This window comes from Schistocerca piceifrons, chromosome 3 (assembly GCF_021461385.2).
Source record: "Schistocerca piceifrons isolate TAMUIC-IGC-003096 chromosome 3, iqSchPice1.1, whole genome shotgun sequence".
NCBI classification, from domain to species: domain Eukaryota; kingdom Metazoa; phylum Arthropoda; class Insecta; order Orthoptera; family Acrididae; genus Schistocerca; species Schistocerca piceifrons.
In genome coordinates, this window is record NC_060140.1 from 169,935,815 (window position 1) to 169,953,271 (window position 17,457).

General features: G+C 40.9%; 1 protein-coding gene across 1 annotated transcript in view; it reads left to right on the forward strand.

The window, feature by feature from the left end:
- Nucleotides 1-576: 576 nt before the first annotated feature.
- The window catches only part of LOC124788063 (melanotransferrin), a 120,616-nt gene continuing 103,735 nt past the window's right edge, over nt 577-17,457 (forward strand). The window contains exons 1-3 of the mRNA XM_047255153.1: nt 577-772; nt 3,657-3,802; nt 15,759-15,891. Of these exons, the coding sequence (XP_047111109.1) occupies nt 694-772; nt 3,657-3,802; nt 15,759-15,891 (358 nt within the window). The 5' untranslated portion in view covers nt 577-693. The remainder of the gene's footprint in view (nt 773-3,656; nt 3,803-15,758; nt 15,892-17,457) is intronic.

Sequence of the window (17,457 nt, forward strand, 5' to 3'; positions counted from 1 at the left end):
TTACTTGCAGATACTTCTTGCGTGGTGTCCACACTGGAAGCGGAAAACGTGCAGCAAGTCACTTCCGCAATAAATTGCAACAGTCGCAAGTCAACTTGGCAATATGTTTACACTCGCAAATCGCGCGGCAAGTTCCTCCGCGCAAGTAAATTGCTGCAATAACTTGCTACTGTAAAGCGAGCATATACGAAATCCTTCAAATGTAATTTGCAGAAAGGCCATGCACGTTAAACAGAAACTTGCTTTTCCCAGCTTCTCAGGTGATTTTGATTCCTCTAGAGTGAAAAAAAAGGTTATAAGTACTGTTAATTTTTACGAATATGCGACTATATTTTTCCATTTTCGAAATGAAAGTTATATTAACCTAAACTACGCACAATAACCAAAACACGCAAACAGTGCACAGGACAATACAGTATGTTTTCGCTGTCTGCCACTGAAAAAACGCTACGAGATGCAAAATGCAAATCCGATGTCAGTCGAGCGCAGACCATCGGATCACCCGATAGGCACCAAGGTTTGCTGTCCGTAGACACAAGTGGTTTTCATAGGTATTATGATCTCTGGTCAACGAATTGTTCTGTTGGTAATCATTTCAGGGCGGGTACTGTGTGATGTGACGTACTAGTGGGTGTTACGGTTTGGATGTGTTTAATGTTTTGTGTGCATTTGTTTTATTGAGTGTGTTTAAAAATGTCTTGTAGTTTACGCCTAATTTCTGTGGTTTTCGTCGTTACGGGGAGTATGATATGCTGCAACGCTTACACGCAGGGTAAGCCTCTACATGTTAAGAAACTTGACGTTTGCTTTAAAACTGTGAAACTTTTATGTCAAATATTTCTGTAAAAGTTTTCATTAGGAGTATTGTTATGCCACTTGTTATCAATTCATACCAAGAAAGCTCTGCACTGCCTGTATCTGGAGGGGCATCTTGTTGATGACACATACTGAGAAAATGAAGTGTAATCCTGCGTCAGTTAATATAATAATTCATAGCACACAAAGCATGCAACAACATCAATGTCATTCGTCTAAATTCTCCCTTTGCGTCATGTCAAATGAACCTTGTTGCATCCTGAGCCAGAATAGAGTCCTTCTGTCATGTACAGTGCAACATGATTTGGACCGTTTGTATCTTGTCCATTCTCAATTATAGTTTCGTAGATTAAGTCTCTCTACTGCTCAGCACTTAATTTGTGTTAACAACAATGACCAGTTTTTCCACATAATGACACTCAACAAGTGGATGGATCCTTCTCCACACTGGATATGTGGATGGATCCTTCTCCACACTGGATATGTGGGGTTGCATCCAAGAGGTGCAGTGAAGTATCAGGCTCATTATAAATTCACTACTAAAGTTTTCTCAGTTCCATACAAAGAGGGCACTCATTCATAAGAATATGTGATGCCAATTATCGCAGGGTCCTTTTCAGGTGGGACCTTGATTGTGTGCAATTGTGGCAATTTAGGCGACTAAGATGCTCTCAGGATACTACATCTAAAGACGATGTTGGCATTTTAAATTTAGTTTCAGATTGTTTTCATTGATGCAACCCATCCATTTGACACCAGTAAGTTCTGTCATATATCCATTGAATAATTTATGTCCATGCAAGCCCTACAAATAGTGATCACCAGCTGTTATTGGTGAAAGCAGAATGCTACAGTGAAGCAGATCCAGCAGTTCGTGTCGGTTGTTAGGTCTGATGTTTAGTATAGTGTGGCAGGTGCACACCTAGTGTGCAATATTAAAATTTATATCTATATTTCTACTCCCCAAGGAGTCATGCAGTGTATTGCATTGGGTAGGTACATCAAATACCAATAAAAGCTGTGTATAAACTTGAAAATTGAACACCATCCCCATTTTGTGTAATGTGTGCAGAATGAAAGGTGCATATTGCTCGTCACAAACCCAGTTATCTTAACTATTTTGCATAGAGCAACATCTGGAAGTGTTTGTTGGAACTGAAATTTCATAACTAATCCATTATAACAGTAGCATTGTGGCAAGCAACTGGAAGAATCTGTAACCTGTAAGGATCTCTACAAACCTAATTACAGGACAGTAGTTAATAGTCCAAAAACATGAGTATTCTAAGAAACTGTCCAAATACATGAACAAGAGAGATGCTGAAATTACTCCTGCGAACCTAGTAGAACTAGCACTCCTGAAAGAAAGGATATTGCGGAGACATGACTTAGCCACAGCCTGGGGCATGTTTTCAGAATGATATTTTCACTCTGCAGCGGAGTGTGCGCTGATATGAAACTTCCTGGCAGATTAAAACTGTGTGCCGGACTGAGACTCGAACTCGGGTTCGCAGGAGAGCTTCTGTAAAGTTTGGAAGGTAGGAGACGAGGTACTGGCATAAGTAAAGCTGTGAGGATGGGACGTGAGTCGTGCTTGGGCAGCTCAGTTGGTAGAGCACTTGCCCGCGAAAGGCAAAGGTCCCGAGTTCGAGTCTCGGTCCGGCACACAGTTTTAATCTGCCAGGAAGTTTCATATCAGTGCACTCTCCGCTGCAGAGTGAAAATCTCATTCTGATAACACTTGGTTGTTGTTTAATGGTGGACCTGACCCATACAAAGGTTTCAGTATTTTTGGTAGCAAGGAAAGTTTCCTATAGGTAGCTGATAAAGGGGTTAGCATTTGAGGTGCTGTACCAATAGTTGTCAGTATGCTGTTGAAATGTTTAGACACTATGTTCCTCAAGTATTACCCCATGTTATTCCAGTTCTAGTAGTTGTTCAACACCTCCCACCACAGATTTAGATTTATATTCATGTTGTTGCTTGATGAACTGCCCACAGTTTTTGGTTGATTTTCACATTGTCTGTGTGGCAGTGTCATAGGTAAATACTGATAATACAAACTTATTGTGAATTGTGATTTTCAGAAACATCGGAAGCTTAGTTTTGAAAACACTATTTAGTATGCTAAAAGCTCTCCAAGCCATTTTTACTCTTCTGCTTGATTCTTTATCTGTCCATCCCTTTATTGCCTTCAACTTCCCTGATACAAGATCTCTATCATCTGATTCTATGCTTTCAGTGTTGATTTGTACTATTTCCTGTTTGGTATGTTGATTATAAGTCATATTATTCTTTCTCAGCCCTACTTGTAAATTTGTTGGCCGGCTGTGGTGGCCGAGCGGTTCTAGGCGCTTCAGTCTGGAACCACGCGACCGCTACGGTCACAGGTTCGAATCCTGCCTCGGGCAAGGATGTGTCTGATGTCCTTAGGTTAGTTAGGTTTAAGTAGTTCTAAGTTCTAGGGGACTGATGACCTCAGCTGTTAAGTCCCATAGTGCTCAGAGCCATTTGAACCATTTTGTAAATTTGTTCTGTTTAGTTCTTTCATTACTTGTTGAAAACTGTGTGTGCTAGTGGCAAACAGTACAGTGCCATCATCAAAACAAAGAGTGTTCAGGTATGTTGCATTAAGATCTATTTCTTCTCTTTTTTTCAGTTAACAGTCTGATAAACATCTTATGGAACTACTGTGAATAGCTTTGATGATGTGGACTGTCTTTGCATTACTCTTCTTTCAATTCTGAATTTCTCATTACGCTATTGGAAACTGTGATAATGTTCTGTAACCTATAAATGTACTGCTCCTTTTAGCTGACATCCTAATAACAATTTTTAAGGGCATCCGGATATTGATATGCTGGAGAAGATGACTTGGTGTACTACAAGTTCAGCTGAACAAAGGAAGTGCAAACAGTTTGCTGATGCAGTTGACAGGGACAAAGCCCTGTTTGGTCCAGATTTAATGAAACTTGACTGTGTTCAAGTAAGTATTAGTTTCTTAAATCATCTTGCTCTGAAATCATGGAACTCATGGGTAATATAAAGTCTTAAACATGTTTTCTTATTCTGCAAGAGAACTTGCTACTACAAACAGCATAGTGAACGCATTATTGTGGCCAAGATAGACACAAAGCCCATGCCTACTACAGTAGTACAAGTTTATATGCCAACTAGCTCTGCAGATGATGAAGAAATTGATGAAATGTATGACGAGATAAAAAATTATTCAGGTAGTGAAGGGAGACGAACATTTAATAGTCATGGGTGACTGGAATTCGTCAGTAGGAAAAGGGAGAGAAGGAAACATGGTAGGTGAATATGGATTGGGGGGAAGAAATGAAAGAGGAAGCCGCCTTGTAGAATTTTGCACAGAGCATAAATTAATCATAGTTAACACTTGGTTCAAGAATCATAAAAGAAGGTTGTATACCTGGAAGAATCCTGGTGATACTAAAAGGTATCAGATAGATTATATAATGGTAAGACAGAGATTTAGGAACCAGGTTTTAAACTGTAAGACATTTCCAGGGGCAGATGTGGATTCTGACCACAATCTATTGGTTATGAACTGCAGATTGAAACTGAAGAAACTGCAAAAAGGAGGGAATCTAAGGAGATGGGACCTGGATAAACTGAAAGAACCAGAGGTTGTAGAGAGTGTCAGGGAGAGCATAAGGGAACAATTGACAGGAATGGGGGGAAGAAATACAGTAGAAGAAGAATGGGTAGCTCTGAGGGATGAAGTAGTGAAGGCAGCAGACGATCAAGTAGGTAAAAAGATGAGGGCTAATAGAAATCCTTGGGTAACAGAAGAAATATTGAATTTAATTGATGAAAGGAGAAAATATAAAAATGCGGTAAATGAAGCAGGCAAAAAGGAATACAAACGTCTCAAAAATGAGATCGACAGGAAGTGCAAAATGGCTAAGCAGGGGTGGCTAGAGGACAAATGTAAGGATGTAGAGGCTTGTCTCACTAGGGGTAAGATAGATACTGCCTACATGAAAATTAAAGAGACCTTTGGAGAGAAGAGGACCACTTGTATGAATATCAAGAGCTCAGATGGTAACCCAGTTCTAAGCAAAGAAGGGAAGGCAGAAAGGTGGAAGGAGTATATAGAGGGTTTATACAAGGGCGATGTACTTGAGGACAATATTATGGAAATGGAAGAGGATGTAGATGAAGATGAAATGGGAGATAAGATACTGCGTGAAGAGTTTGACGGAGCACTGAAAGACCTGAGTCGAAACAAGGCCCCGGTAGTAGACAACATTCCATTAGAACTACTGATGGCCTTTGGAGAGCCAGTCATGACAAAACTCTACCATCTGGTGAGCAAGATGTATGAGACAGGCGAAATACCCACAGACTTCAAGAAGAATATAATAATTCCAATCCCAAAGAAAGCAGGTGTTGACAGATGTGAAAATTACCAAACTATCAGTTTAATAAGTCACAGCTGCAAAATACTAACGCGAATTCTTTACAGACGAATGGAAAAACTGGTAGAAGTGAACCTCGGGGAAGATCAGTTTGGATTCTGTAGAAATGTTGGAACACGTGAGGCAATACTAACCTTACGACGTATCTTAGAAGAAAGATTAAGAAAGGCAAACCTACATTTATAGCATTTGTAGACTTAGAGAAAGCTTTTGACAACGTTAACTGGAATACTCTCTTTCAAATTCTGAAGGTGGCAGGGGTAAAAATACAGGGAGCGAAAGGCTATTTACAATTTGTACAGAAACCAGATGGCAGTTATAAGAGTCGAGGGGCATGAAAGGGAAGCAGTGGTCGGGAAAGGAGTGAGACAGTGTTGTAGCCTCTCCCCGATGTTATTCAATCTGTATATTGAGCAAGCAGTAAAGGAAACAAAAGAAAAATTTGGAGTAGGTATTTAAATTCATGGAGAAGAAGTAAAAACTTTGAGGTTCGCCAATGACATTGTAATTCTGTCGGAGACAGCAAAGGACTTGGAAGAACAGTTGAACGGAATGGACAGTGTCTTGAAAGGAGGATATAAGATGAACATCAACAAAAGCAAAACGAGGATAATGGTATGTAGTCAAATTAAATCGGGTGATGCTGAGGGGATTAGATTAGGAAATGAGACACTTAAAGTAGTAAAGGAGTTTTGCTATTTAGGGAGTAAAATAACTTATGATGGTCGAAGTAGAGAGGATATAAAATGTAGACTGGCAGTGGCAAGGAAATCGTTTCTGAAGAAGAGAAATTTGTTAACGTCGAGTATAGATTTAAGTGTCAGGAAGTCGTTTCTGAAAGTATTTGTATGGAGTGTAGCGATGTATGGAAGTGAAACATGGACGATAACTATTTTGGACAAGAAGAGAATAGAAGCTTTCGAAATGTGGTGCTACAGAAGAATGCTGAAGATAAGGTGGGTAGATCACGTAACTAATGAGGAGGTATTGAATAGGATTGGGGAGAAGAGAAGTTTGTGGCACAACATCAACAACAACAACAACATGGGAACTTGAAGGATAGTTTTTAAACATGTGCTGCAGTTTCATAAAGTGTGCCTTCAGACGACACCTTACATGATTTATGCTGGAGGGTGTGTAGATATTATTTTTCTCTCTTCCTGGGTGGCACATGGATGGTAAAAGTAAAGAGACAGGAGCAAAGAGATTGCACAGGGTAATGTAAATAAGATTCTAAACCAAATTCTTGTACAGCTAAATTGAAATTTTTGAGATAAATATTATAAATAATTCTTAGGTTTACTTAAATAACAAGAATAAGACACTCATATCTTTGCTTTAACTGTGTGTTATTCTTTATATTTATTTTCTAATCTCCTTCATGCCCATGTTTGGTTGGAGCCCAAACAAACAAGAACCTGAGGTTCACACTTGGCAGATCTAAATGTGAGAGAAACACAAGATGGAAAATGTAGTGTGAAATGACACATTCAACCTGGCTACAAATATCTGCAGTTTTGCATAATTTTGCAATGAATCATTTTCTTGGCCTATGTGTTTACCATGGCTACCAAGACTGTAGGGGTGAAAGCTTTTAGATAGAATTGATAGTAACCTTTAAAGTGCAACGATAGCTTACTGTATTAGAGTACGGGACATACATCATTCTGTGCAAGACATCTTTTTAAGTCACTGTTTTTTTTTTTTTTTTTTTTTCACGCAATGTGTCATTGCATCTCCCAGAGTTTTTCAGGCTTCGAGTAAGTAGTAGATGCGAGGAGAGAAACTAGGAATATAAAATTTACTGCAATGATGGAAGTAGCAATAAGACAGTTTATTGACTTGCTGTGCTGCATGATATTTAGCACATCGAGCTTTTTTGGTCTAACAACTGCAGCACCAACTATTTTGAATTATTATTATCCAGCAGGGCACATATTCCTTAAGAAATAAATTTAAACATAATGGTGTCATCCCTTTTCATGTTTCGCCTCATGAAGAACAAAATGCAGTAAGCAATAAGCATTGGTTATTTTCATATTTTGAGGGGGTTGTCAGTGAGGAAAAGTTTCATAAAGGTTTGAAATTGGGTGCAAAGTTTGTTGCAAGTCACTAAGTACTATATAGTGTGTGTAATAGCTATATGTTATGCACTGTGTACATTATGCAACAAATAGTGTGGGTGTATTAATTAAACACACTAAAGAGTGTGAAAGATGGCAAGTCCGTTGCACTTGTCTTTCTTTCACTATATTTATTGAGTTCATGTGGACACATGCAATTAGGGCATTTGTATGAAGTTAGGATGACACTGTGCTGATGTGATTATTAAAGAGGGTGGACAGTGGTTGTGTATTGAGTTCATTGATAGCTAATTAAGTGGAGTAATTTTGGGTTACAGGACTGAGTTTACATTTTGATGGGCAGTTATGACGGCAGCTGAGTGAAGCAAAGCTTGCCGGGGGTTGATGGCAGAAAGGATGCTTTATTGGTGTCAGTTCGGAGAACAAGGAAGGGATGTGGATGCCGGTATAATGACTGGACCTGCTTTTATGCAGAATAATGCACACTGGCATACATGATCTGAGCAACAGTGTGTCCCCTAGCCAAGGCCAGAGAAGTACTCTCAGCGGATCACAGTACATTGTTGTAGAGGCTTTTGGCAGAGTTTCTACAATTTCTTTATCTGAGTCACGATGGACTGGCACCCTGACAATTCTTCTCTATCAAGGGAATGCGTTCTTCAGATTCTGCAGATATCCATCCACCTTATGTTTTCCTGTGAACCCTCTTTCCAGACCTGTATCTGTTAAGATTGTGAAACAGAATCACAACGGTGTCTGAAATGGGTGTCCATGGCAGGATTCCCAACACAATGTTGTTGGCATAGCGGATACATTCTTTTAGAGTCACATAGGTACCCACACCAAGCTGCTCTCCATATGATTGGAGAAACTGCACCTCGATTGGGTCGCTGACGATGACATCAGAGGACGTACCACTGGACACCTGTTCTGTACTACGAAAAGCAATAGGATTGGTGGAGCAGCATGCACTTATCTTCTGGAGGGAGGTTGCACTGAGAAGTGAGAATTATATGGTGGCATATAGAAGCACTGCTACATTGTGATTAGTTGTTTTGCTTTTTGAGAGTTCTCCACATGGAATGTATTTCAAAACGGTGGTCGAAAGACTGAGAAGTTGGGTGGATATATTTGGGCTATGGCCACAAGTAAATTGCTTCAGGCTTTTGGCATGGTGTGTTGATACAGTCAGTTGTTGGCCCTGAGGCAAGTCTGATCATGTATTTGGTTTTGATCTGGAGACTGGTCGCGGATCATGGGGCAAGAAGAGGAGATGGGGGTTCATAGTAAGAGTTGACACAGAGGGACACTGGTTGCCGCATTGTGGACTCCTGCGGGTTGTGATGAGGACTTTGCAGCTCCGGTGCATTAGGGACCTTTAAGGTAAAGTTTCACCATCCATGATTTGCTCTTTTGAACAGCAGCAGCTGCTGTCCAATTTTTGTGGTTCACAATCATTGCAGACAAAATAGTCAGATCACACTATCTGTAATTTAAGTCAGAGTTGAAGTTAACTTTCCTGTGTTCCCCAACTTCATCAAATGTACATGTGCACATAATCAATTTCATTAAACAGGAGCTTGTATGTAATCAAGGTTGTTTATGCATATTCATGTCCAATGACATTCATGGTTTTAGTAAATCTGTTGTTATCTTGAATGTCATCTGTTATTTTGAAATATACCATTCCTTCGTCACTTATTAATTTGATTGATTTATGTGGGATATAGTAGGAGCTATTTTGAAGTATTATCCATTGTGTCAACTTCAGTTTCACTGCTAGGGACTCAAATATGTCAATTATGTCTAAATATCCTGTTGCGTTTAATTTCACAGTGGTTTAACTGAAGGGTGGTTCTGTGCAATAGAATATTCCAGGGTAGAAATTCATTAGAGGTACACCACATACCTTCCCACTAAACTAGACATGTATAAATTGACTACCCTGCCAGGATCAAAGCCTAAACAAATAATCACAATGTGGCAGCACTCCTAAATGCCAATCACATAATTGCCCACTCTCAGTACAGCCTCCCTCCGGAAGATTGGCAAATTCTGTTCCTACAGTCGTATCACTTTCCTTGACATACAACAGGTGTACCATCAGCATCCCAATCAAGACGTTATTTCTCTGCCTGTGCAGGGAGCAGCTTGGCATGATTGCCTATGTGACACTAAAAAATGCAGTGGCCATGCCAAGAACATTGTGTTGGGCATCCTGCCATGCCAGCTCATTTCAGCCACCGTAGCGAAATGTTTTCATGATCCTAACAGGTATGGATCTCACGGGAAGGCCACAGGGGGGGGGGGGGGGCGGTAAAAAAAATCTGTTGGATTCCTGTAGAATCTGAAGAATGCACTTTCATCAACAGAGAACATTTATCGGGTTGTCAGTCCGTCGTGCCTTGGCTGAAGAAATTGTAAAAACTGTCGCAAGGCTCTGAGACAATGTACTATGATCTACTGAGAATGAGAACTCTTCTTTGCCCATGGCAAGGGGACCATGTGCTGCTCAGGCCATGTACGCCAGAATATGTTCTCCTGTGTGAAAGCGATGACCAAGGCTTTCAGGCCCAGTCACTATACCTGCAGTAATGTCTCATCCTCATTCTCCACACTGCCAGTAAAGTGGCCTTTTCCCCATTAATCCCCAACAAGCTTGCCTTTGCCCAGCTGCCAGTGTAACTGCCCATCAAAATATAAACTTAGCCCTGCCACCTCAAACACACTCCATGCAATTAACTAGCAATGAACTTAGTACACGACGACTGTCAGCCCTCTTTAATAAACATCATATCTGTCACATTGTCAGCCAAACTTGATACAAGTGCTCTAATTGCATGTGCCCAGTTGAAGTGAACAAATAAAATGGAAAAAAAGGCGATCCCAAAGGACTTGCTGCCTTTCAAGTAAGCAGTATACTCATTACTTTGAATCATATAAAGTAGCACATATCAACCAGAAAAGCAGCTTCACAACATAAAAGTTCAAAAATCAAAAAGACTTTTTCAAAGACTAAATATTTTTCTGTAATTCACATAATATTCTTTAAATCAATAAGTGTGTTGTATTATACACTTCCTAAAGTACCCTATGTTCTGCCTCAGGGTTCAAGCTATCTCCTCACCTAATTTTATCAACATTGGTTCAGCAGGTTCAGAATAATAAATTCAAATGTCATGCATGATACAACAGTTCTTCATGCATCTCACTGTTTTTCACATTATATATCCTGCATGATCTGTTGTACAATGATATAATATTGTAGGTAAATTCAGAGGTGTATGTGAGCACTGCGTGCAAAATGTGTTGCAAATACAGTTAGTAGTGAAGAAGTAATAAATAATTAAAACATCGTGGCTGATCAAAAATGAACAACGAAAATGTAGTTAACTTTTCCTTTCATCATTACATGGAGGGGGGGTCAGTGAGAAAATGTTATGTAAGAATTGGAAGTTACATGTTTAGATGTAAAGTTTATTGCAAGTCACTAAGTGATCTCCTTCTCAAATACTGGATGAATAAAATCTGAGTATTCATTATTCATGGCATCCACTTCTTATTCAACCCCACTCTGAACTCTTTGATAGATAGGTGGTTCTTATCCCTGCAGCAGTTCTCTCCTGACAGTAAGACCAAGTTTGGTTGAAATTGGTCCATTGGTTTTGGAGGAGGAGTTTTGTGTGTGTGTGTGTGTGTGTGTGTGTGTGTGTGTGTGTGTGTGTGGCTGTAAGACAATGTATAATTGCTTTTTTCTATAATCCAATTTTGACCAAATATAACCTATACGGTGTCCCTAGCTTAACTAAAGTTGCCAGTGAAACCTCTAAAAATCTGTGTAGTAGTTTTGTATATTATTATGTTCAGACAGACAAGAAAGTTTTAATAAAACTTAAAATAATGTTATCTTTAAGTTCTTTTGCTTGGAATCATGTAAATAGATTCATCACTTTTTGATGAATTTGCATCTGTAAATGAATTGACAAAGTTTTAATTACACCTGTAGTATTATTATTTGTAGTACTTGCTGTAATTCTGCATAGTAAAGTTGTTTGTACCAGTTTCACAAACTTTTAACTAGAGGCATCTCAAAATTATTATTAACTTTGTACAAAAATAAGTCAGTGTATTTCCACTTAAAAATTGATGATTTACGTTGAGTAGTGATGGGTTCTATGTGAAGCAAATGTGGTGTTGTCAACATGGTTTGGAGTCCACAGACTGTAGGTCACCCTGTAGCTAACTGGGTGAGTCAGCTCAAGATTCGGAGTAACCTAGTAAAGTGCTATAGTGTTCAGACCAGTCTTCAGACTGATAACAACTTTAATTGTCATTGATGAATGCAACATGACATCACTGTAGATGAATAGTAAGTCTTCTTCAGTTTATTTTTCCACTGAGAGTTCTTACAAAGAAGATTTTTTATTATGGTTAATAATTTACATAGATCATTGTGACAAAGGGGCTTCCTGTTGTGTGGTTGCTGGTTATTCTACATCATCTCTATGTTGGCTAGCTCGTCTTTGCTTCTCACAAATGCGAAGATACTGCCGCCGCATTGTCTTGTTAGCTATGCACTCCACATCAATCAGATCAATTACAGTTACATTATTTATGTGTAATGCAACACTATATTTTTACATGAATGCTATAGCATGTTGATTAATATTAGCATTAATATTTGACCTTTCCAAATATGTGTATAAGAGATTGTTGTGTCAGTTGCAACAGGTGTCTAGGTCACTTCTGTTGGAGACACTTACTTTTTCTTGTTTCTTTCTCTTTTTTTTTCAACACTGTATCCTGACTATGTAATATCCTGTTAAAGTGCACTACTTCTGTTTCTCTCTCTCTCTCTCTCTCTCTCTCTCTCTCTCTCTCTCTCTCTCTCTCTCTCTTTATAACAATAAGAGAAATTCTTGAGTGGAACCATATGTAAAACAAGGGAAAGGCAAATACACACCTATAGCAGACTGATGTGTGGCACATAGATACATGTAAAATAAAATGTTATTCACACTTGCTTTTGAGCTCTTGCTCTTTTTTCTACCAGAAGTACACACATTCACACACATGAACACTCCTGCAGCTGCGGAGAGTCTTATTATCGATTATTAGTTATTAGGAGCAATGGCGTGGGCTAATGGAGGTGGGAATGGGTGGGAAGGGATACACGATGGAAGGAGGAGGTAGTGGGATAGTGCGAGGCATGTTTTTGGGCAGATGACTCAGTGACTGCTCATCAACATGAAAGGAGGTCAGGTGGTAGAGCATATAAAAGATGTATAACAAGGGAGGAGGGGAAGGAAGGATGTAAAGGAGAAGAAGGTGGTGATGAAGAGAGGGACAGTTAGGGGAGAGAGAAAGGCGGAGGGGTGGAAAAGGGGGAGAGGGGGAGGTCGAGAGAGAGAGAGAGAGAGAGAGAGAGAGAGAGAGAGAGAGAGAGAGAGAGGGGAGGGAGGGAGGGAGGATACCTGCATGGGTGTGGGTGGAGTAGTAGTAGTAGTAGTAGTAGTAGTAGTGGTAATGGTGGTGGGAGAAGGAAGTACATGATCTGCATAGGGAAGGAGTGGTGTGGACAGAAGAGAAAAGGAAGTAGATAAGGATGAGGCAGTGGGAAACAGGTTAGTGCAGATTTAGGCCAAGTGGATTGTGAGAGCACAGGATATTTTGGAAAGACATTTCCCAACTGCGTAGTTCTGAGAAACTTTTGCCGATCGGAAATATCCCTGTGGCCCACATAGTGAATCAGCGGTTGAAGTCATATGTGTTCTGGTGTGCAGCATGTTCAGCAGCTGATGGTCAAGTCAGCAGTTAGCCACAGTTTGGTGGTGGCCAGTTATGCGAATAGACGATTGGTTTCTTGTCATGACAATTGAATGCTATACAGTAATTGCAGCATAGCTGGTATACAACATGGCTGCCTTAGGAAATGCCTGTTGACTGCAGTGGGAGATGGTGGGATGGGGCATGGGACAAGTCTTGCACCAGGGAATGACCCATATGATGCAAGATTGGGAGCAGTACTGGAATAAGGATGGACAAAGATATTCTTTAGGTTGGGTGGGTGTTAGAACACTGCTTTGGGTGATATAGACAGGATTTTGGGTAGGATATCCCACATCTCAGGTTGCAGGATGAGAGGTATTCGAAGCCGTGGTGAAGGATGTGACTGAGCACTTTAAGTGCCGAGTGATACTGGATGATCAGAGATGTGCTGGTCAGTGGCTGATTAACTGGTTTACTGGTGTTGAAGGAGTAGCTTTCCCAGGAGAGTTGCTTCTGGATGTGCTGGATAATATATTGTCTGTCAGTAAAGGCTCAGGTAAGGTTATTGATATATTTAGACAACTCCTGCTTTCCACAGCAGGTGTAGTTTCCATATGTGGCAAGGCTGTGCGAAAGAGACTTTTTGAGATGTAGCGGGTGATAGCTGACAAAGTGGAGGTACTGTTAGTGGCTGCTCCACTTGATATGAACAGATATATTCTTGGAGTCATCTGAGAGGTGCACATCAACATCTAGGAAGGTGGCTTGTGCTGGGAAGGTCAGGGTGAATCTGATTTGGGAGTAGGTGTTGGTGTTATGGAGAAAAGAGCAGAAGTTGACCTTGCCGCAAGTGTAGATCATTAAAATGCTATCAGTCAATCTGAACCAGATAAGAGGTCGAAACCTCTTATCTGGCTGACTGGATAGGAAGGAGTTCTGCAGATGGCCCATTAATAAGTTGGTATAGAATGGTGCTCTGCAAGTACCCATGGCAGTACCACAAATTTGGCTTTCGAATGTGAATCAATTGTGGGTCGAATGTAGTTGGCTAGGAAGATTAGAAAGAGGTGGTGAGTTTGGTATTAGTATGATGTTGGGAAAGGCTGTGGGCATGGAGGTTGTTGGTGTATAAGCATGTCACATCCACAATGACCAACAGTGAGTCTGGTGGTTATGGAGAGGAACTTTGAAAAGGTGTTGAAGGAAGGAATGTGAGATGGGAGATTACGGACTTAAGTTTGGAGATGTTTGTCAACAAAGGCAGAGATTTGATCTGTGGGAGCATAGCACCCTGCCACAATGGGACGACCAATAGCAGACCTGTGGGGTTGTGTTTGTGGAGTGGGTAAAAGATAAGAGTGAGGGGGGAGGGAGGTGTTGGTGTGAGGAGGGAGATAGTTTCAGGTGTCCGATTTTGGGAAGGAGCTGCTTGGAGCTCATGTTAAAGAGCTGCTTGAAGCTCTTATTGAACTTCTGGGATAGGATCATTGCTGTAAGTTTGTGTGCAGAGATACCAGAAAGTTGGCAGAGACCCACAGCCGCACAGCCACTGCGATTCATGTGCATGAACACTGAGGTGGAGGCGTTGTTTGCAGGAAGGATGATAAGATCTGGATTGGTCTTTGGTTGAGGATAACAGTGTGTTTCATAGGAATGATTTACACTCATTGGGAAGGGATTTAGGAAAGAAAGGTAAGGTTAAGTTAGAATTAAGGAAGTCCTTAAAGATTACCAGGGAATGAATGGATTGAAGGAAAGGAGGATCGCAGTTAGAAGTAGGTTGGAACTGTTTTAAAACAAGATTTTATGTGGGTTTTGGTTGAGTGTTGCCAGTGGAGTGCATGGTGAAGCAATATTTCCACAGCAGAGAATGGGTAAAGGGAATAAGGTCCGTAACAAGTAAAGCATGGTTGAACTTAGGTTTGGGAAAATGGTGAGACCTTTAGAAAGTACTGTGATGTCTGGGGGGTTCTGTAAATGTCTGACAGAAAGGTAAACAATAGTGTTATGGGATGGGTGTTCAAGAACAGTGTGCTTGATAGACAGTGGAGGAAGTTATGGGGATGTGGAAGGTGGGTTAAGTCAGCAAGACAGGCTAAGAAACTATGAGGAGTTGATTGGGGGCAGGGATGGAGGGCTGTTGGATCAGGGTAGTAGGCTATTTCTTGCCTATAGGTAATCCCACATGGGCATAAGACAGAAGTAGCTGGGACAGGTTTCTCAGATAGTGCTGGAAATGCTGCTCTGACTTTTGAGGACAAGAGTTTCTGTTGCAATGATGGCATTCCAGAAGTTGTGATCACAGAGTAAAAGGAATAGTGACTGTCAGTCATGGTTTGAGCTCTCTTTTTTTCCCCTTTTTAAAAAATCCACCAAATTTAATATTGATCATCACAGTAATCATTTCTATTGCACATCCCTAAATACCAAGTACACCATTAAGCTTTCAGAATCCTCTGCCACAAATATGTCCCCCATTCTACCAGTAGTGGCAACATATATTTGATAGATAGTGCATCATTTCATTTGTCTTAAACCTCGTCTTTTCGAGTGTCACAGTGAAACTCACTAGTCTTAATACCACAGTTTACAGCATTTTGTTACAAATAAAGACTGGATTTACATGTCTGAACATTTCTTCCAGGCTTTTAGCAGAGAGGAGTGTATGACACTGTTGGATGAAGAAAAGGCAGATATTATTAGTCTTGATGCAGGTGAAGTCTTCATTGGTGGCCGGTATCACAGTCTTGTTCCTATAATGCAAGAAGTTCATAAAGGTTTGTGATATTGAACATATTACTTTTAAAACATGATGTTACTGTGTGAAGACACTTGTAAGCTTTGCTTGAATTTTTGTAATATGTTGCAGTATTGTATCCAGAAACAAACTTGTTTAAGTGAGGTATTGTTACATATTGATTGAGTTGCCTAGTATAAAAGTTCTGCTCTGATATCTGCTAATTGTGTGAATAAAATATCAGGGGCGTTCAAAAAGAAACGAGCTGGAGGCATAATTACAGAAACAGTTCCTGTATGTTAGAAGTATTGACCCTGGCTGTTGAGACACTTGTCCCACTGTGATACAAGGTGGTGAATGGCTGTCTCATAAAATTCCCTGGACTCCCATGTTGACCAGTTGTGCACATACACCTGGATGTCATCGTCTGAGGTGATATTGTTTGCCCCCAGAGCCTTCTTTAAGGGGAAGAGAAATGGCGTAGTCAGGGGGAGAGAGGTACGGCTGTATTGAGGGTAGCCGAGACCCTCCCATTTGAATTTCTGCAGGAGTACTGTGACTTTGTTGGCCATTTGAGGCTTTGCATTGTTGTGGAGCAGAATGACCCCACGGGTGAGATTGCCTGGTCGTTTTGATTTGATCGCTTGGTGAAGGGTGGTCAAGGTTTGTGAGTAATGCTGGGCATTCGCTGTTGTCCCCTGCTGCAGGAAGTGGATCAGAAGGTCAAAGAAGAATGTCAGCATAACTTTTCCTGCACTTATGTGGATGGCCTTGGTCTTTTTTGGTAGTGGTGACCCTGTATGCTTCCACTGGAGATTTGTCGTTTTGATTGTGGTTCGAAGTGATGACACCATGACTCATCTCCAACCACCACTCGTGCCAGGAACGCATTCCCTTCCCGAGCATAGCGCTGCAGATGAGCAGGACAGTGGGCCATTTGACTTGCTTCCTGGTTTGGTTGAAGACTGTGGGGCACCCGTTGGGCACACACTTTGCGCATGTGCAGTCGTTCCTGCTTGATGGTGTGAACACTTCCAACACTCGACCTGACCACGGCGGCCACAGCTTTCACCATTACTGGACGGTCCTGGGTAATGAGTGCATCCACCAGCTGGACGATGTCATCGGTAATGCAGTGTGGTGCTCCAGACCGTCCATCATTGGCTAACGACACCCGTCCATCCCTTAAGTGCTTGTGCCATGCTTTGACTCTTGCAAGGGACATGCAGTGTTCACTGTACACGTGTGACATTTGTCGATGAATGTCCATTCCTCCTACTCCATCTGCTGTCAGGAAACGAATGCCACCTCTTTGCTCTTCTGTTGCCACCTCCGTGTCACTGTTTGCAATGTGACTGACAGCGTTGGACACTTGATAAATGCTGCTGCTAGCTCTGTATACTAACGTGACGTGCCCTCTAGTGATGGGCTGTGACCTTCCACCCTCTGAGTGGAACCACACTTCGTTACACACGCCACAATATTACCCTCCTGTCACCGGTTTGTGCATTCCAGACTCCGGCTCATTTCTTTTTGAACACCTCTTATAATATTTTCATATGACAGATTAATTTAATTAGAGAAACTACATACAATGTGTAGAATT